This window comes from Chenopodium album, chromosome 10, assembly GCF_948465745.1.
Source record: "Chenopodium album chromosome 10, dcCheAlbu1.1, whole genome shotgun sequence".
Lineage (NCBI taxonomy): Eukaryota > Viridiplantae > Streptophyta > Magnoliopsida > Caryophyllales > Amaranthaceae > Chenopodium > Chenopodium album.
In genome coordinates, this window is record NC_137843.1 from 40,558,111 (window position 1) to 40,579,693 (window position 21,583).

Below are 21,583 nucleotides of genomic sequence, written 5' to 3' on the forward strand. Positions count from 1 at the left end.
GACGCAAAATGTTGTGTGAAAATGGCTATGATGAGATGGCTAACTGGTCTCTTGTCACTGTCGAACCGTTCACCTACAATGACTACCCCCCGGATTATGTGATTCGCCTTCAACACGCAATGCATTTGTATGAGACGAACAAGGGAAGTGACTTCGCTCAGGGTCTTAACTGGACATTGGAGTCCAGTTTCGAGTTTTGATGACTCGGCTTTAAGATTAAAATTGCTATATGTAATACAAATGTATTAAAATTGCTAATATATTAAATGTTAAGTACTTGTAATGTTAAAAAAAAATTATTTAAGATATGTATTAGTAAAAAATTTAATGATATGATATGTAGTAGTTAACTACTTTGTTCTGTGTCTCTTTTTCATTTTCAGAATGGTAAGATAAAAAAAATTTAAATAAAAATTTAATATTATTTAAGAAATAACAAAAATAAACTTCCTTTTATTGTTATATGTATTAGTAAGGTTATACCAGCCTCCTCCTTATGAGGAAGTACGCATATGTCTAGATTGTCCTTTTTTGCATTATAAATTAAATAATTATGCATTCTAATTATAAATAATTATGCAGTTTCCTTCACCACAAAGTCATCAAAGTCCTTTTAACAAACAATATGTCTACCTAAAACATAGTTAGTCATCAAAGTTTCCACAAAAGACAAGTTTCCACAAAAGACTACATGTCTACCTAAAACTTAGTTTCTCATCAAATTTTCCAGAACAAATATTTCACAAAGTTCACAAAAATAACAGAAACAACACAAAAACACAACTTAAGCCGAGTTTTGGGTTTGCGACGATGTCCTTTTCGGCCACACTCTTTCCTTGGGGAGAATTTCATCAAATTTGACTATCAACTCATTGCAAGGATTATTTGCACCCTCCAAAAACAACTTCTTCCTCAAGTTCTTCTCCTACACCAATAGTATACAAAATAATCAGCAATACAGAAAGGACAATATCATGGACAGAATTACAGCATAATAATGCACATACCATTGGGTAACTAGACAGATAAGAATTACTGGCACAGTGCTTAATGCAACAAAGCATTAGCACACCACAGGAGAAGCTACACCATGAGTAAGGGCATTAGTTTAACTACTAAATATCATGTATTTCGGATTATAAATCATAAGTGTGCAACACCACCATCTAACCCATTCACAAATTTAACACAAACACCGTTAAGAATGCCATAGTCATGGTACTTACGTATCGGTTTGCTTCACCATGCCAACCACATGCCTAGGCCACTGCTGACAAGTACCCAACTCCCACAGAGGATCTTTCAGCTGGAACAGAACATCAATTGCCTTGACCTACGAATGGCAAAATTCAGTGATACAATGAGTCAGGATTGAGCAATAGTACATGCTCAAATCACATTTGAAATATGGTTAAATACAATCAAGTTACTAACCAGTTCCGTAACAAGCTCAGCATGGCTTTCATAAGGATCCGAATACAATGAGTCAATCATCCAAAACTGCTTCTTAACCAAATCCATGAAAAGACACCACCAATGTTCATCCGATTTAGCCGCACACCCGTCAAGCACAGGGAAGAAAACCTTTGCACATATTACCACATCATAACAGAACATTACCACATCATAAAAATAACTTCTAAGGCCCGATCAATCCCAAAAGACTATTTCTAAAATTAATTAATTAGAATCACATTCAAAAAACAAACTTACCAATCGAATGTCATCATACGGGATACTTAACAAGGGCTTCCCATACTTCCTAGCAAGATTCGCATAATCCTTCTCCTTTTCCTTAATCCTCATCTACAAAAAATAATAATTTCACAAAAATACTTTATCTTGACTGAGTTTTCAGAAATAAAGTGTTTACCAAATCTAAATCATACCGCAAAGGATGGATCAATCAGAATCCTCTTCCTCCTATTCAGATACTCCGCAGTCCCCCAATACTTTGTATACAAAATGGATGTCATACGCACATACGGATGGCCAACGCGAGCTCGCGAACCAAGAACCCCGTAACAGTCCCTCTGAGTCGCATTCATTCCATCACACTGAATGATGGAGGGGCCCTCCCTGCCATACACACTTTGCATTAGAACAACACAACATACATATCAATTTCATGCACATATTAACACAAACATATCGATAAACTTACTGCTTTTCATCCCTAAGATCCTTCCACCCTTTCACAAACATGTCCAGACGCTTATCAAAAATTGTTTCCCTATTCATCATACCCACAACAACTTCCCCATTATTGCTGGAATTGCACGACTCTTTCTCCTCCTCAACTGGGGGAGTCCTCTCTTTTGGAGCTTTATTCGCTTTTACCCCCTTGTTACTGCTGCCAGTTAGATGGGGCTGGCTCCCTTTAGCACTGGTAAGGGTGTGCATATCATCATTGTTCTTGGTTTGACCACCCTTGGACCCACCACCTAATGCACTCCCCACTATCCCCTCAACTAGACTAACAAGTCTAGGAGTTAAAAGAGCAAAAACCTACACAAAACAAGGGTAAGTCATATACTGATACACATAGTAAATTTCACCCTTTTACCAACACAGAATAACAACAACATACTCTACATTCCTACTCACTGATAAATTTCCACCCTTTTACCAACAAAATAAGGGCCAAAGCTTATTATTACTGGACATGTTTAGACATTTAAACTAAAAAGAGGCGATCATGACGTAACAGAGTCTCAATAGTGTTGATATCTGTGTTAAGCTTATTATTACTGGACATGTTTAGACATTTAAACCTACTGGACATGTTTAAGCTTATTATTGGTCTTAATATCTGTGTTATAAACTAAAAAGAGGCGATCATGAACTCATACATCCAGGTCTCATTAGTATTAGTTACCTGATCAGCCATAGAAGTAACAGAGTCAAAAATTGAATTTTTATCAACAACAGTAGTTTGAATCTCCAATTTTCCATCATCACGTGCCACGAGAGGATGTCCTCCCCATATGCAATGTCCAGAACCTGTTACAAACGAACAACAACACAAATCAATACTCATATTGCAAATTAAAAAAAAAACAGAACACCACAGTTTTTTTTCAAATTTAATTCACAACTCATCGGCAAATATCCGAACTCCTCATCAGACTTCCTATCTTCATCTACAACTGCTCTCACATGTTCCGAATCCCACACCTTCACCCTAGGGTATATACCCCACCTATTTGGAACCCGATGGAGGTGATCCAAATAAAAAATCTGCATTTACCATAAAATGAACTTAGTTCAAAATATTATCATATAATGCAATACATTGTAATTGCAACACATCAACCTTACCATAAGAAACACAAAGCTCCCTCCACACCCGCAACGAAATCCATCTTTCTGGAACTTCATCTGAAATCTATCCGCACAGTCACGCAACCATTCAATGGTGAACTTGCACCAATCATACTCCCCAGCTACACATGCAACTGCCAATGTTGGCACTAAAGATGCAGCCAAGTTCGAACTGTTCGTGGTCGTGCACACTATCATCCCAAGGGCAACAATTAGGAATGCAGTCATGAAGTCCTCTTCATCCACTTCACTCTGCAACTCCACAACAGAACCGTCTTCGTGCTCAGGGCACATGGCTTCAGCTGCAAGATTCAGAGATACCGTTTCTCCCTTCAACCCAACACCGTATTGCTGAAACACGCGCATAATCTTCTGGGTATCCTCTTCATCATCACCAAGCACTACTGGAACTTTCTTGCCTCCCATAGGAATACCAAGGATGGACCTCACTTGTTTTGCACCCAGAGGAAGAATTGAACCATCTCCAAAGATCATGGTCCCATCAGCAAACACCCTGGTCATCAACCAGTAACAAAACTGCCTCGGGATATTTTTCATATCCAGATGCAGCAAGCCCCCAAATCCCATCCTCTCCACCAACTCCCGTCTCTTCGTATCAAACTTCTTCACCAGGAAACAGAACTTTTCCACTCTACAAACAATATTGGGCTGCTGCATTACACCACACAAATATTTCCATCAGAATTAATACATTACAAACAACCCCTTCACAAAACACATAGTATAGACATGGCTATACCTTCCCAATGTTCTCATAATGTGTCCGTAGGACTGAACCATCAGCAAGTACCCTATGTCCTTCAGTTTTAATACCCTACAAATACACAATAATACCAACATAATAACAATAAACTTGTCACATTTCAAAAAAATGCAAACAAAACATGTAATCTAAACCTCCAGTCAAAACTACTTCAACACATAAAAGTACTTCAACACATTAAAATTAAACTCTTCATCAACCTCCATTTATCCAAATACAAAGAAAACCAAAGAATACAATCAAGTGCCACTTCATTTAAATCAACTTAAAAGGCACCTTTATTGTTTATTCATTATACACTTTTCATAATTAGCCAGAAAACCAAAGAATACACTTTCATTTGCAATAGAAAGCTCACACAAAAGTTCTTCACAAAAACAATTTCAAACATATCTAATTAGCCAGAAGCTGATACGAGAACAATACCTTCTTATTCACCTTGCCTTTTCTCTTCTTAGCCTTTCTCTTCATGTACTCCTTAATCATCACCTTCATAAGTCCAGAACTTGAATCTGAATCACCATCACCGCTCGAATTCTCAGATTCCTCATGACCATCATCTTCTTCTTGATACTCTTCTGCCTTGCGTTTACCGGTAGCCATTGGTTTCGATTTACCCACACACTTCACATTCGATGACGAAGCCACAGGTTTGCGTACCACCTCCCTTTTTAATGGACCCTGAAAACCAACACTGACCTAAGTTAGTATCACACTCCCAACATTATTCACTCACTCCCTAATCCATATAACACCAGCAATCAAATACTCACCCCCCACTTTGTCCGATTCATCGACCGAACAACTGATTTCTTCTTCATCACTGCCCAAGTTCAAAGCAGATTTTCTTTTACATATCAATTCATTTACTTCCAAATTAACTATAACTATAACTAACACAAGTTCAAGTTCAAAGCAAATTCACTTTTACATATCAATTCATCACTGCCCACAAGTTCAAGGCAGATTAGCTCTAACATATCAAACCATTACTGCCACATAACAAACACTTACACCCATCATCACCAGAAAATTATGAGATACTAACAACAACCATATTTGATTCAATAACCTTGAATCTTTCATACATACATAACAAAATTATGAGATACTAACAACAACAACAACCAGAATCTTTTCAACTATCCATAACCATACAGTAACAACACAAAAGCTAAGATTACGGACATAATCATAGACAACAAACCCCAATCTCTCCTTTTGCCGTCTTTTAAGGGACACAATAGTAGAATCAAACAACAAATATAGTCTATCAAATTACAATTCATAATTATAACTTCAAAACCAACCAAGTTCAATTAAAGATGCAATTTTGTATACACAAATACAATTGAAATAAAACAGGGATATACTTGCACCCGGGAAAATCAAAAAATATGAATGAAACACGATACAAAATTTGACTTTAGTGCGTCCCTCTAACAATTAAGAAAGCCCTACTCATAATATGAAACATTTTCAACACTTCCAATTAAGAAAGCCCTACTCATAATATGAAACATTTTCAACACTTCCAATTAAGAAAGCCCTACTCATAATATGAAACATAACCCTAATTATACCTTCAACAATCACAATTCCATAAATTTAATCCTCGATTGATAAAAAATTCACGAAATCCGACCACTACACGCGACCCAATTTACCCACACATGAACAATTACCCACACAATTACCACCCTAAACACCAAAACTACCCAAACATTAACTTCTACACCGCGGGAAAAACCCTAACTTCAACTTTTCAAAGTTCAAAAGATTATTATCATATAGACGCGTACCTGGATGGATGTGACGGACAATTCGACGACGAATTTGGAACGACACGCTCACACCTCTCACGGATCGTCGACAAGTGCTCTTGGAGGCGAAAGAAACCACTGAGCTTCGAGGAGAAATAATGAAATGAGGTGAGAGAAAAAACTGAGTGTGAGAAACAAAGAGGAGAGAGAAGGAAATACGAAAGGACAGACCTTCTACAAGAGAAAGGGACAGGTCCTCTTTCCTCGTTACGGGGTGACTTTACCTCGAAACGGCAACACGAGGTGGCAAATTTCAAATTACAGCTGAAAAGACGAGTATGCCCCTGCGAGACAAGTCCATATATCTCACAACCCTCCGTTTAGAAAACCACCAACGTTTCCGCCTTATGTGGAATCTTCACCATCTACATGGCAAATTTGCCTAATCAACTACAAGGATTTTACCGCTTTACCCCCACTTAACTAATGGAAATGTCCATCCCACCCCTTTTGATTTGCATTTTTCGTTTATTAAATATATCAACATGAATTTTGCGCCTTTTTATTCCAAAACTAAATTTTAGGCCTCAGGCGATGCCTCGAGTTGCTATATTAATTTCATGATTAAAATCCTTAATTATTATATTTAATTTTAATAAAATGATATATAATATGGTAAAGCTTAGTGGCTAATAAAATAGTTTTGAAACTTGAGGTCTTAAGTTCAAACCTTGTCTAATCCATATTTTTAAGCACATAAAATAAAATATAACGTTTCCTTAGCCGTATCAAATTCTTCTACAACTTGCAAAGGAGACATGATAAATATGTAAAATAATATCCTAGCAAAATATATTCTCCAAATCTAAATATTCCCTAAATATATCTTAATATCTCCTTAAGTGTAGTCGACACATGAGACGGTGAAATTAATCCTTCATTTATCGCATCACGAACAAAGTGACAATCGACTTTTATGTGCTTAGTTCGCTCGTGAAAAACTAGATTCCTTACAATATGCAATGCAGACTTACTATCAAAAAATAATTTAATGGCTCTAGGATGTTGAACACCCAAAATAAACTTCTATGTGCTTGTTCGCTCGTGAAAACTGAATTCCTTGTAATATGTAATATCGACTCACTATCACAAAATAACTTAATGGCTCTAGGCTAGAGCTGTCAAAAGCTGACCCGACCCGAAATACCGACCCTAACCCGACCTATTAACCGACCCGTCTGAACCCGAAAAAAATGGTGACCCGAACCCGACCTAACCCGACCTGAAACCAACCCTAGACCCGAGTTGACTCGAGTATTTGAGACCCAAACCCGAACATTAACCAACCTAGAGACGACCCGACCCGAATGTAACCCGTAAATTATTGACCTGAACCGAACCCGACCTAAACTGAAATTTACCCAAACCCGTTTTAACCCGTCAAAACCCGAATTCAACCCGACTTGTTCCTAACCTGACCCGAATTCAACCTGACCTGTTCCTAACCCGACCCAAATTTAACCCGACTTGCTACAAACCCGACTCGAATTTCAACCTGATCTGTTACAAACCCGACCCGAATCAACCCGACTTGTTATTGACCCGACCCAAATTCAACCCGACTTGTTATTGAATCAATATGTTTAGGTCGTTATCTCATGTTGGTATTGGAACGGAAATTGAATCCTAACTCTATTCCTTCAATATTTCACTTTGAATTTAAAGAGGTTAGTTTCACAACATGTTTTTAGGTACGAATTTCAGGGACGAAACATGTTTTCCGCAAATTATTGACTTGAACCGAACCCGACTCGAACCCGAGAATGACCCAACTTGGAAATGACCCGACTTGATTATAACCCGCAAATTATTGACTTGAACCAAACCCGACTTGAACCCGAGAATGACCCAACCTGATTATAACCCGTAAATAATTGACTTGAACCGAACCCGACTTGAACCCGAGAAGGACCCTAACTCGTTTAAACCCGTAAAGACCCGAATTTAACCCGACCTATTTTTCACCCGACCCGAATGTAACCCGACCTTTTACTAACCCGACCTTTTACTAACCCGACCTAAACCCGACCCAAACCCGATAAGATGTATGACCCGACTCAAGCATGACCCAACCTGAACCTGACCCGCATATGTTATGACATAAACCCATATTGACTCGACCCGAGATGACCCGACTCACACTAACTTGACTCAAACCCGACCCGTTTACTCGGATTGACAGCTCTAGCTCTAGCACTAGTAGAATAATTCATTTTGGCACCGGTTTTTAAAAACCGATGGGAAAAAAATTAGGCGAGATTTAGTATAATAGAAATGCCACAGGTTCAAACCAAACCGGTGCGAAATTGCTGAAATGGCACCGGTTTACCGGTTCAAACCGGTGCTAATAAAAAAAAAATCCGCCCTTTTTTTTTCCCTTTCTTTCTCTTTCCCCCTTTTCTTTCTGTTTTCATTTTCGTCCACCCTTTTCTTTCTTTCTCTTTCTCTCTCTTTCTGGTTCCCTCCTCTTCATTTCACCCTTCTCTTGAATCTGCCACCTTCCTCCTTCACAGCCGCCACCTGCACCAAAACCCATCCCTTCCACCACAGCCGCATCCTCCAAAGACCACCGCGAATAATTGCTCTAAACCCTAAACCCTTCGAACCAAATACAACCACCGCGTCCTCGTTCTCGTTCCCCTTCGAAGAACGGCGTCGATTCGAACCAAGTACAACCCGTCTATATGTTGAATCAACAATAATGGAGGTTAAGGTTCGTGGGTGCTCGTTCTTCTTCAACAACAACAACAAATACAAATCAATTTTGAGCAAAATATCAGAAATTTGAGGTTAGGGTTTCTAATTTGTTTAGCTTTGCGTTTTATTTTTGTCGAATTACCTCAAGAATTGCTGATTATATTCAAGAATCGTTTTTTAATTTTATTTACCTATTTATGTTTATGTTGCTGTCCGATTTTATTATTGATGGTTGTCATAATTTGGCTGCATGAAAAATCTTCAGTTTTTTGGGTGTTTACATTCATTTTCAATCTCCTTTCTTCTATTTTCTATTGGTTTCATAAGTAGCTAGCAATTTCCGAATCAAACTGACCAAGGTTAATTTCAATTTTGTTTATTTGTTTGGATTGGCTGTGTTGCAGACTATTAATTTCGATTTTGATTATGCTCACAGGTTCGGCTCATGCATTTAATTAATTTAATTTGCAAAATTTTTACACATGCATCAATATATTCTAAATCAGTAGGTAAATTTATAGGTACATTATTACACATGCATTCAATCACAGGCTGCTATTCGTGTTTTCCTGTTTATTGGGCATATCTTCTAATTGTTCGATAAAATGTCTAGCTGAATTTCACTCAATCTTTTTGCTGATTTTGGATTTGTATTGCTTGTATGTGATACCTTTTTGTGCTATGATATATAATGTAGTCTAGTTTAGTGACTTAAAAGAGACATACAAATGATACAAGGCTTTTTGCTGGAGCTTGTCCATTTATGGCTCTCATTAAGGCAGGTATCGTATGCAATTGTATAGCAAATTATTAACTCAATAATATATACTGATGTCTTTGGCTTCATAAATTTGGACAGCAATCTGCTTGCCTTCTCTCTTTGCTGAGTCCCTGATTCTACCTTTCTTCGCTTGATATGAGTCTTGTAATTAGAAGCAGCTTAACTTTGAGAATTATGTGGATTTTGTGGTGGGTGTAGCATTTGTAGTTAACCAATTACAAACAACCTAACCTTTACATATATTGATAAATTTCTACCTGTAGGGGCCTTTTATTAATGGGGAGAAGATCTCTGCAGCGGACCTATCTCTCGGACCAAAGCTTTACCATATGGAGATTGCATTGGGAAATTACAAGAATTTGTCTGTTCCGGAGTCACTTCCCTATGTGAAGTCTTACATGAAGGTATCTCTTATTTGTTTACTCTTTGACCTCCTCATGGCATAGAAAATAACTGTAAAAGAATTATGCTCTTTTATGAGGGGAATGGATACTGAACATAAGTCAAAATTATTTACATCTTTTTTGTTTTCTTTATTCTTTTGGTATATGGGATTGAATATAGAACATCAGTGAAATTAAAGTGAAGGGCCTTCCTCAACTAGATTAAAGCTGGTTCAACCATATTCGATCTTCTTAATCTTGCAATTGCTTTACTTGAAGAAACAAGTTGAAGCCTCCTTGTGCTTTAATTTGAACCAAGTTTCCGGTTAACTAACTAATAATTACTTGTCTCATGTATACTTGATTATTCTTGAACATAGTTTAGGCTGCAATGAGAATAACTAAAACCCTTTTCTATGATGTGACAAGTGCTGAGACTACTGACTATCAACTTGTAGATTCAAGCTGTTGCAGTGATCCATTTCCTACCATGTAATCCTTCCCTAAATGCCCTTGAATTTTTTATTAGAGACCACATAGTCTGTTAAACTTGGACTAGAGGGAACTGCACCTTATGCAATTTTACGGGCCCCTTCATTAGTTGTTCATTCCAAGAAGTAACCAGTAGCCAGATCCTGATTATTCATGCTATTTCCCTGCTTTGACTAATATCAGAAATTTAAAGTTTTTTTTTTAAAAAAAAAATTGTTGAACCTAGAGCTTGATGCAATTGACTCTGATTTAAAGTATTATCCTCACTCGTCTTTTACCCATTTCTTATTCATCTCAAGTTCATAATTAATATCTAATACTTAGTATCAAATCATTTACTTGTTTTAACTACGCATGCTATGGATCTGGGAGCAATAACTCCGTTTCCTGTGGGCTTTCAAGGAACGAGAGAAATAGTTGGAATTCTTTGAAAGAGTCCCAGGAGCCATATTAACATCATCAATGATTTTATTGGACAAATATTTCATCTCCGTTTGCCTTGGTGTTTTGAGTTAAATGGACAAATATTACATGACGTATTGCAAAATGTTAACACGAGTTGTTTGCTGCAATATGCACAAGTAATCAAGAAGGTAAGACAATAGCACCAGACGGTGCTTTAAGTCCCATACTACAGCTGCCATGCTGCTTCCCTTCTACTGCCGATTTTGGTGCCTTTGCTGCTGCACTATATGCTCTGCTAGAGCTACTGTCACTTCTGCTCTGCCCTGTCAATGCTGTTGCTGCAGCTGGTCTGGTAAGGGTGCAACTATTGCTGCCCTGCTAAGGTTGCAGCTGCAGTTGGCCTGGCAAGGTTGCAGCTACTGCTGCCCTACCGAGGCTGCTGCTACTGCTTTTGCCATTTGTATTTTGTGATTATATTTTGTATGGTTTGGTTAAATTTAAATGCGGTTTTGCCTCTGCATTCTATTATGTTTCATATATATGTGGTTTATGATGTGCTCTGTAAGTTTGTCTTTGAGTAAATGAGGTGTATGATTTCGTTACTTTCTGTGTTATCCACATTATCCTGGGATACCATTTTCGTTACTTGTGTTTCTCTGATTTATGTTTTGTTTACTCTGACTTGTGTAGGTTCTTGTTCAAATTGTTATGTTGTCACAAAAGAAGAAATGGAGGGTGATAATGGAGGATGGAAAGAATGGAGGGTGATAATGCTGTAGTTCTGCTACTGTGCAATTCCTTGCTGCTGCGCTGCTGCTTCTGTGCAGCTGCTCTGCTACTGTGCAGCTGCATATGTTACTCTTTATTTGTGTGTAACCTTGTATTTTTTTTAATTCTTTTTTTTTTTTACGAAAATTGTAATATTACAGCTTTTTTTTTATGAAAATATGTAAGTTTTTATATATGTTAGTGTTTATATATCAATTTAAGTGAAAAAAATGCAAAAAAAATATATATTTTTTTTTAAATTTTTTTAGGCCATTTTTAGCACCGGTTTTGAACTGGAACCGGTGCCAAAAACCCTTTTTTTTGCCACCGGTTCTGAACCGGTGCCAAAAATCCCACTTTTTGGCATCCCTCAAATATTCAACGGTTCAAAACCGGTGCCATAGGGGGGTTTTGAACCGGTGTCATTTTACATTTTTCTACTAGTGTAGGATGTTGAACACCCAAACTTAACAATAAACCCTTTAGCCAGTTTAATTCACAAGTGACTCCTGCCATGGACCTGTACTCCGCCTCTGCAGAAGATATAGAAATTGTATGTTGCTTTTTAGTTTTCCAAGAAATTGGTGATTTTCTTTGAATATAAGCCATCCTGTCAACGAGCACCGAGTGAGGGCACACGCTGCCCAAACTGAGTCACACCATTCCTCTAATGTGAGCTCAATATCTGAATGCAATAATATGCCTTGTCCGGGAGTCCCTTTTAAATAACGAACAACCCTTAAGGCAGCTTCTCAATGTTTAATGCATGGAGCTTGCATGAACTGTGATAGTATGTGAACAGAGTAAGCTAAATTTGGTCGAGTGACCCCAAGATATATTAGTTGTCCCACAAGACAACGATATGCTTCGAGGTCCTGCAATAATTCGCCACTAGCATGAGCGAGTCTATGATTTTGTTTGATGGGAAACTCGCTAGGCTTTGCTCCCAACAAACCTGTTTCAAAAATAATATCCAGAGTATACTTTTTTGTTAACACAAAAATAATTCGGACGAACTACGAGCCACCTCAATACCCAAAAAAATATTTTAGAGGACCAAGATCTTTCATTTTGAAACAATCAATAAGATATGCTTTGAAAACCGTAAGTGCAGTGGAATCATTCCCAAAAATAATAAGATCATCCACATAAACTAAGATGTTGATTTGAGTTTTGCCATTAGTGTCTGTGAATAAACCATACCCTTTCAAAGCCGACACCAATTTCGCAAACCAACACCTAGGAGCTTGTTTCAAGCAATACAAAGACTTGCGCAACCTACACACCAATGAAGGATATGAGCTTTCAAACCCGGGGGGCAACTTCATGTGGACGTCTTCATCTAGGTCACCATGTAAAAAGGCATTATGAATATTCATTTGATGTAACTCCCAATTTTTGCAAGCCACTTGTTATGTAAAAAGGCATTATGAACATTCATTTGAATCCATACCAATTCATTCTAGTTTAGTGAACCAAAGGACCCCCTTGTCTTCTAAATACTGTCAAAAAAAAAAAATTGTCACTAAAAATAAAACCACCTTTGAATTATTCCAAAATAATATGATATTATGTTTCCAAAAAAAAAAAAAGTTTGTTACACTTCTTTAAATACTCCATAGAACAAAAAATTTGTAATCGATTTATGTAGGTAAATTGGTGATGTCGTATATGACCAGTAGGTCATATATCGTTTTAAAAGGAATTCCCTCTTTAAAGAATCAACCCTTTTCTTCTTCTTTCTCTGTCCTCCCCATTTCTCATTTCTCATTTCTTAATTTTTCTGAAATTTTTCTCACCATATGTCTTCAAGAAGGAATAATTCAGCTATGTCAAGTTCTTCTAACGCAAAACATTTGGGCAAGAGAGAATTGTTTGTAATTATGGTAAGGAAGTTATGATTAGGACGATGAAGAATGGGTACTTGTAATGTTTTCAATAAATAAGGTGGCTAACGCGCGCGATATGCGCGCCATAGCTAGGAATATTCGGAGAAACTCTTACGGTTTAGCCTTACATCACATCTTTATTTGTTAGTAACATAAATAAGGGAATATATGTAAACAAATATTTTTAGGGGTATAATATCCACACACTATTTTTAAATGTTTAAAAGAGAGGTAATTAACATCAATGGGGGAAATTAAGTAAATAAATATTTTAGAGGTTATAATTGTCCCAACACTATTCTTAAGAGTTCTTTTAAAGCTTCTAGGCAGAGCCGAGCAAAACAGATTTCAGATGAGCAGAACAGATTTCAGCAGAGCAGAACAGATTTCAGCAGAGTAGAGTAGAACTATCACACACTGCAAAGCAGAGCAGAGCAACTCAAATGAACAGGGCCTTATACTTTTTAAAAGATAGGGAAACATTAAAAAACATTATTATGCCACTACGCATACTTGAACCCGCAACCTACTAGAGTTGGATTTACCTACCAATAAGTCAAAAGAATATTAATGTTATATAATGCAGTATGTATCATGCATTAAAGTTTACAGGGGTTTTATTAAAAAAAAAAGTTGCATGGTTGGGCCGTAGGGGTCGGGCCTTCTCTTGTGGATAAAGACCACTAATAAAGTATCTAACTTTTTTTTTTTTTAAATTAAACACTAATTTAGTACATACAATGTGTCATTGCTATATATTGAAAATTTTAGGTCAAAATTCAAAGTAAAAAAAAAAAAAAAAAAACCCTAAGCCACAACCACCAACAAAATTTGACAGTGTAAGCACCTTCTCCTTCTCCGTAACCATTGGTGCATCACCACCTTACCTACTGCAAAAGCCAACCTCACCTCACCATTGATGCACCACCACCTCACCTAGCGCTGGAGAAGAAATGAGGGTTTGACCTCCCTCCTTTTTATTTAAACTAGTTATCGAGCCTCCGTGCGCGCGCTTCGTATGGTAAATCGGAAAAGTATAGTTTGGCGTTTAACGTTAATGTGTACTTTAGTTGTTGTATTTTGACATAGTGTTTGTTGCATTATATAAATAAATAATGTTATTATTATATGTAGCAATAATTTATAATGCGTAGTATAATTATTGTGTATTCTTGTTAGTTTATTATGTAGCACAAATTTACAATGTGTGTGTTAATTATGTAAATAGGGATATTGTAACGGTATCAAATTAAGGAAATTTAGTCTTTTTTATTTTAAATAAAAATATGTTGATGTATTTTAAAAATTAAATGAAAATTGTTTTCAACTATTGAAACTATTTTTATGAAAATTTAGTTAAGAAGGTCCAAGTGTTAGTCTTGTTTTTGGCCATACATTGTAAGAGTTGTAAATTAGTTCCTAGAGGATTAGGCCATATTTTAGTTCCTTTGTTTTTGGAGTAAAATATTCATTATGTACTCGTACTATTTATATGTAACAAAAAGTATATAATTAGATTTCTCAACCTGAAGGATGTCTTCGTACAATGTGCGTTGTGTAAAACTGTGCATCTCTTCTTATTCTGCAATTATGACAGAAATTCGAAAAGACATGAAAGGGGAAACTGACGGCTTAATTTTGATTAAAAAGGTAGAAGTTGAAAGTTATTACACATCTCCCCATAAGTTTTATGTATTTCTTTGGAAAATTGGGAGAGTTTTTTGTTTCACTGTTTTCTCACTTGTTCAAACTTCAAAACCTAAAAATTACTTTGGCCGGAGATGATGAAAATACTCCCTTTTCAGCCTGGTATCGGAATTTCTTAGTAAGGAGAAAGATAACTTACGTGGTCAGTTTTTTGCAACCTGTGAAGCTCGTCAAACTGCGACAAAGAAGCTTCAAGAATTGACCAAGGATATGGAAGATATAGATGCACAGATAGCAAGGTGTGATGAGACTGTAAAGAACAGGAGTAAGGCCAAGAGGCTTAGAATCGGCAGCACTTCTGATTCTCCAATTCCAATTGACAGTGATACCGACGAAGAATCTGTCAGAATGAGGAAAATTGCTTGCTTTAAAGGCAAGTCTTCTAAAAGTAAGGGTCAGTGTAGTCATGGGAAGAGAGCTGAATGCGTAGGCGCTGAAGGTGGGGAGGCTGATATGGAAATCAGCGATGAGGATGATGCAGTGAAAGGGGTTATTGAGGCAACGATTGTTCGTCATGCTGAACAAGGGCAGCAGCAGCCTGCAGTTGCTGAAGAGAATGCTGTGTTGGTACAGCAGGGCCTACAGCAGCCTCAACCTAATCAAGACAGGGACTCAGAGGAGGAGGAAGAAAATGAAGAGGGAGAAGATCAGGAGTACGATTCATGGTATGAGCAGTCTGAAGAAGACTTTGGGTATGATTCTAATTAGGCGATCAATTCAGCTTTTAAGTATCTAAGTAGTATAGCAATCTAGGGGTTTTAAGTTGTTTGAATTATTAGTAGTTATTTCTGTTTTTGTAATTAACTGATGTTTATGCTGAAGTTGGATGTAATATTTTGAATTTAGGTTGGATTTTAGATGAAGTATGGAAGTCTATAATGTTTTAATATTTAAGGAACTGAAATAGTTGTTTTGGAATTATCTCTATTTCTATATATATTGTTATAAATTTTCTGATGTTGCAAGTTGTATAAAAGTTCTGATTTAAATTACCATGCTTTAGTCTCCCTGCATTGCACTATCTCAGTGCTACCTAATTGACAGAACAAAATGGAGTATGGTATGCAAATCACTACTTTAATTTAAAATTATTTTGTTTAATTTATTACATTATGAGTTGTAGATTGTAGAAGATAGGATTTAATATCAAGCAAGGAAGAGTTGTAAAATAGTTCCTAGAGGATTAAACATTGATAATTTATTGGTAGAAATTATAGAGTCCAATTTTACAAGGTTATACCGGGCTATATTCATTATTATTTGTATTAGCATTTGATAATTTGTCAATATTAATAGGGATCTCTTCTTAATATTTTTGTTTTATACTTTAAACAATTGATTTTATTCTTAATATTTTTGTTTTATACTTTAACAAGAATTTGATTTGTGCATGAGGTGTTAATTAAGTATTTTTAATTGATGATTATTATATCTTTAAAAATAATTATGTATTCTTAATATAAGTGGTGGAAACTTGATGGTCTTTGGTAGTAAAAAAAAGAAGAAGAATATGGTTAATTTTTATTATGTCATAAATGTAGGTATAAAGTATTTATGTAGCAAGTTATTGTATTATGGACTGTTTTGTGTGTTAAAGTAAAGTTGTTTATTAAAATGCCATATTGAGAAAGATTCTTTACAAGGTCATTATCTAATATGCTATTCATTGTTGTTGAGTAATAATATTTAATGTTTGTTCAGCTCTTATCTCTCTCTATTTTCTCTTCAGCAAGATAATATACTTTTTAGAGAGCGAGAAGTCTATTTATTTAGTATAAAAGTGAAGAGGCTATTGGAATTGTAGTTTTTTAGGATTCCATGTCAAGAGTAATCTTGTATTTTTACTTAGTTTATTTAGATCAAGCTAGCTGTGTTGTAGGCTCATTATAATCTGAAATTGTTTTTTCTATAGTTTTGTCTCTTGTTTTAGTTTAGAATTGAATATGGCAGGAAATGGAGATGAATTTTCAGCAGTGCAGAAACATGATATTGAAGCTAGACTTCGAGTTCTAGAGCTTAGGGAAGCTAACTTACAGGGAAAATTATCTGATGCAATGACCATTCATTCTGATGTAGGTAAGAGGATTACTAAGTTAAAGAGGAAATTATATAAGCTATCAAATGAGATTTTGGAAATCAAGAGTTTTGGTGAAGGAAAAAGAGTTTGAAAGAATGTTGCAAGGCAGGTTGATGAGTTTGTGCCTATAGTGCAGTCAGAGCACACCAAAATGTTGAAGACAGAATTTGGTGAAGATGATGCGGATGCCGTTAAGGGTGAAGGTGATGGTACAGATAAGGAAGATGTGAAAATTAACATTGTTGAAGACAAGAAAGTAGAGAATGATGCAGTAATTGGCTACTGGTTTTGGTGATAATACACAGAAAAAGATTCCGATGAGGATGATGTTAATGATTGGATCATGAAATTTGGCTGTAATGTTTCTGATGTTGGTAGTAAATAGTGTGGTTTCAATTTTAGTTTTTGATTGTTATTTTGAAAATCTTTTGAGATGTTGCTGATTTATAAAAATATGAATGTCTGAAATTTAGATCTTGATAATATTGGTTTCAGTAAAGAATAGAGGAGATCAAGGCCCAGATTGCCACAATGGCTAAAAGTTTTCAAAAGTTAATTATATATACATGTATGCTTGGCATAAATTATAGTGTGCTTTAAATTAGCATTGTGTCTCAGCTATTCATTCTCTTGGATAGACAAACATACAGAAAATTTGCACAGGTATTTAAAAATATTGTACATGCTATTATTTTAGAAAGTTGAATATAGCTTTTTCAGATTTTTGGGGGGCAATAAGAGTACATGCACAAAGTATATCGAGGTGTAAGCTCTTTCAAGATAGAAAAAGCTGAGAGAGGAGAGAGCCAAAGAGGAAAGTAGGAAGCTGAGAAAGGAGGGAGTGATGCAGGAAGCTCATATTTTGTAATTTTTTTTAAAAAAAGCAGAAAAGCTAAATGATCAAAGTTTAAAGTAAGGCAATTGAGTGAATAATAGTAGATGCGTGAAAAGTGTGCTCAGATTTCGAGCTGCAAATAAATTAACTGTTTTAGAACAAAGAAATAATGTTGGCAGCCGCCCACAAGCGGAAATTACAGCCGTTGAACAAAGTATACCCATAAGAAAAAACAAGGCTAAAAGTTTGTTTAGTGAGGCAAGCTGAAAAAAAAAAACATCCAAAGCAACAAAACGCTGAAGTGAGATTGCGGCAAGTCTAAAGTTAAGTGCACGTTGATCCGCAAGACTCTGAGGACGACTGTCCGAGTTCCTATTCTTTAAGAAGATCCGTTTGTGCTGAGCTGGAACCAATGGGGTCCTCTTTGTCAACTGAGGACGAGGTAGCTTCACCTAGAGCTTTCTCAACCTCTTTCTTTTTCTGGGCCTCAGCTTCTCTCTCCTTCTCAACAGGTTCAGCCTTCATTTTAGCCAACTTTGCATCCCAGTGGACTAGAAATTCGCTCTCAGCTGAATGGGCAGTCCTTATATAGTAATCATCTTCTGCCATGGCCCATTCCTCAGCTTGGTTCCAATTTATCTCAGGGTTGACATGAAAGCAAGGCGCCGAACCACTTGGTAGCCAGTGTTATAGCCTTGGTTGTATTCCTCCGGAGTATAAATTTTGACTTGCAGCTTTTGCTGAGCATCAGCAAGCTGCTTTTTTGCTTCATCGAGCTGGGGATGAATCTTAGCAGCTTCGTCCCTTAGATTCTTCAATTGATGTTGGACAAAGCTTACTGCAGTCGCAGCTTGAGACAATTCTGTCTCTTTTTCTTTTAGCTGATTTTCCAAATCTTGCACCATCTTGTCCTTGGCTTCAGCAACAAGCTGAGCATTTGAAAGTTGATCATCCTTACTTGCAACAGTCTTGTCCAAACGCGCCAAATCTGCCTCCAAACTTTTAATTTTCTCCTTAAGTTTTTCTTCTCGGGCAGCCATCCAAGAGGTCACCTCAGCCTCAATCTTTCCCTCAATTTTAGCTCGGAGAGTTGGAATGTCCATTGCTCCGTACTTATTGAGCTGGTTTTCTCCTTCATTTGGGGCTGGCTAGACATCATTCTCTATCTCTTTACAAAAAATATTAAAGGCCTCATTCATCATCTTTTTTGTAGCTTCAGCTTTCATTTTATCAGCTGCTTCTAGCTTAGCCTCCAGCTCATCACGCATGGTAGTGGCTACTAAATGGTTCTGTGATAGCTGCGAAAAGCAAGGAAAGTGAAAAAAATTGAAATGAAAACGATAAAAGTAAGTCTAAAAATGAAAACCTGAAAGAGTCACCTGCATTAAAGCCTTTGGCTATCAAGGAAAGGGTCAGGTACCCTATCTGAAACTTCAGGAGCCCCAGCAGCAGCTCCGTACGTCCAAAACTTCAGCCTGTCCAACTCAAAAGCGTTGGCAGGATCGCCAAAATAGGCGAAGGCATGAGGGTGCCACTCGTCCAGGACAAGCCGAGCGCGCTCAGGTAGGGGAACTGTTGGGATAGAGCCAAATCCCATTTCCAAAAAATGTAAGGTGTCAAAAGAGCCATCCGCTGATGAAGAGGGCATATAATTCCTACACTGTTCAGCAGTCCTTTGATCTTCAGCAGCTTCCTAAAATGTCCTATCTGAAAAAATGTGTGGAGGTTTAGGCAGAATTTGCAAGTCTTCAGTATTTTTTCTCTTCCCCAATTAAGGGCCCCAGTTTCTCAACTTCGATTTGAATCTCAGCCAAGAAAGACTTAGCTGTGTGTCAAGGTGAAGGCACAATCTCTGGATCACCCTGAGCTTCAATTGCTGACACTTGAACTTGTTGGCTAACTTTCTCCCCATGAACTTCGTTTTGGGGAAGAGTCTTCTCTGTACCTCTTTCGGCAAGAGAGGTTTTAGGAGAAGGGGGATGGACAACTTGAGGTCCAGTAGTAGCCACTTCCTCGATCCGTGGTTTTTTCAGAATGGGAGCTTGCTGGAATTGTCCAGGATTAACAATGGTCCTCTTTCGGTTCAGCATTAGATTGTCTTTGTCAGCAGGATCCTCTTCGTCAGAATTGTCTTTTTCCTGTCCCTCTTGATTATGCTTCAGAAGAATATAGGTAAGTAAGATGTGAGACAGATGTTAAAAAAAAAAGTGAAATGCTAAGTCAGATGTTAAAGAGCTTACTGTGGTCTTCAACAATAGTTCGTCTTCAGAATCCTCTTTTGATACTTTTGCTCCAGCAGAAGTCTCCTCACCTCTGTCAAAGGCTTTGGCTACCCTTGCTACTTCAGCAGCAGTAGCAACAACTTCTTCCTCTTCAGGAGTCAAGCGGTAGAGAGGGTCCTTCTTCTCCCACCAAGGCTTCCGCTGCAGATATTCAGAAGCCCGAGTTATGGTAAAGTTTTCTGTGTGCAAGGATAAGGGCCGATCCTTGGGATCAGTGATGCGAGGTTGATTGTTGGTTATGATTCTTTCAGCGTTGATCCTAAGTCGCTTAAAGTCGATGGTAATGTTGTTCTCGTTAAAGACTGAGGAAAGGAGAGAATATACGTAAGTATAAGTAAAAAAATGCTGAAGTATTGGAGTTCGAAATTAAAATAAAAGAAATGGAGTCATTGGCCCCAGCCGAATGTACGTACCGCCTCTATATTTTTGGCTGAGGCCAACAACAGTGAGCATATGCTCCTGAAAGATGTAGTGAAAATCTGGCAGCCATGTTTCCGACACGAACTTCCATTGGCGTGTTCCTCCGGGATTTTCTATTTTTCTGAAGTAATTCAACTGAGCATCACCATCTGCTTCAGCTGTATCAAGATTCAAGTCCTGCATTGTTGGATCAGGCTGTGATAGATATCGGGGGACATTAAAGATATTTGGGTGATCGGGATCTGAAGGAACTCTCACCCAAATCCACTAGCCTCGCCAATCCTTGTCCAAATTATCATTCGGCCACATGGTTAGATATCTCGACAGGCTTTCAATTAGCCACCAGCCACGACCATGTTCATCATGACTGCTCTGGGTGTTCGGCACAAGCCGATGCAGCTTCTTGAAGGCTGCTGACGGAAAAACAAGCACACCCAAAGATAAGTCATTATTCTTCGAATACTGGCAGGTGTTAATTGGCATAAGGAAATGTGATACTTGTTCAGCAGTTCAGCAACGAAAGGGTGCAGAGGGAACCGGAGCTCGTATTGTAGTTGCCGAGTGTACACCCCCACATCGCCAGGGGGTGGACGGTGAATTCTATCATAAGGCATTCGGCACCAATACCCATCCTCCTCCATAATACCATAACAAATTTCAATTTATTCGGCAAAACGATAAGCTTCGCCGTTTTTCACCCACCAGGGATAGGACGGCCAAGTCATCAGTCCCAAGTTTTCATCGGCGTTCCCCCATTCAGCAGCCCTAGGGGGCAAATCCCACAGTACAATGGCCACAATCTCGTTTTGACCTGAGGGGCTCACCTCTCTTGTTCCATGGGGCGGCGTGGTTTTAGAGGTGCTAGCCTTTCCTCTATTTTCAGAAGAGCGAGAAATTCTATCTCTAGGATGTGGAA

The 21,583-nt window shown here is 37.5% G+C and overlaps 1 protein-coding gene and 1 long non-coding RNA gene across 2 annotated transcripts; one reads left to right on the plus strand and one right to left on the minus strand.

Moving 5' to 3' along the window:
* Positions 1–582: 582 nt before the first annotated feature.
* LOC145562436 (uncharacterized) lies at positions 583–6,111 on the minus strand. Its single transcript, XM_081622712.1, has 14 exons — positions 5,911–6,111; positions 4,882–4,931; positions 4,535–4,789; positions 4,085–4,159; positions 3,322–3,996; positions 3,096–3,240; positions 2,879–3,003; positions 2,165–2,508; positions 1,890–2,079; positions 1,714–1,806; positions 1,435–1,584; positions 1,227–1,333; positions 1,008–1,083; positions 583–925 (listed from the first exon to the last, which is right to left on the minus strand). Exons 2-14 carry the CDS (start codon positions 4,927–4,929, stop codon positions 785–787), a joined length of 2,424 nt encoding a protein of 807 aa, XP_081478838.1. The 5' UTR covers positions 4,930–4,931; positions 5,911–6,111; the 3' UTR covers positions 583–784.
* Positions 6,112–8,332: 2,221 nt separating this feature from the next.
* Positions 8,333–11,651, plus strand: LOC145563936 (uncharacterized). Its single transcript, XR_014094688.1, has 3 exons — positions 8,333–8,720; positions 9,673–9,813; positions 11,380–11,651. It is a non-coding gene; the product is annotated as an uncharacterized LOC145563936 (long non-coding RNA).
* The last annotated feature ends 9,932 nt before the right edge of the window (positions 11,652–21,583 follow it).

Coding starts and splice junctions, on each gene's coding strand:
- LOC145562436 (XM_081622712.1), bottom strand. CDS start 4,929: ATGAAGAAGAAATCAGTTGTTCGGTCGATGAATCGGACAAAGTGGGGG. Junction 1,807..1,889: donor TGATTGATCCATCCTTTGCG/GTATGATTTAGA, acceptor TATTTTTTGTAG/ATGAGGATTAAGGAAAAGGA. Junction 926..1,007: donor ATCTGTCTAGTTACCCAATG/GTATGTGCATTA, acceptor CTATTGGTGTAG/GAGAAGAACTTGAGGAAGAA.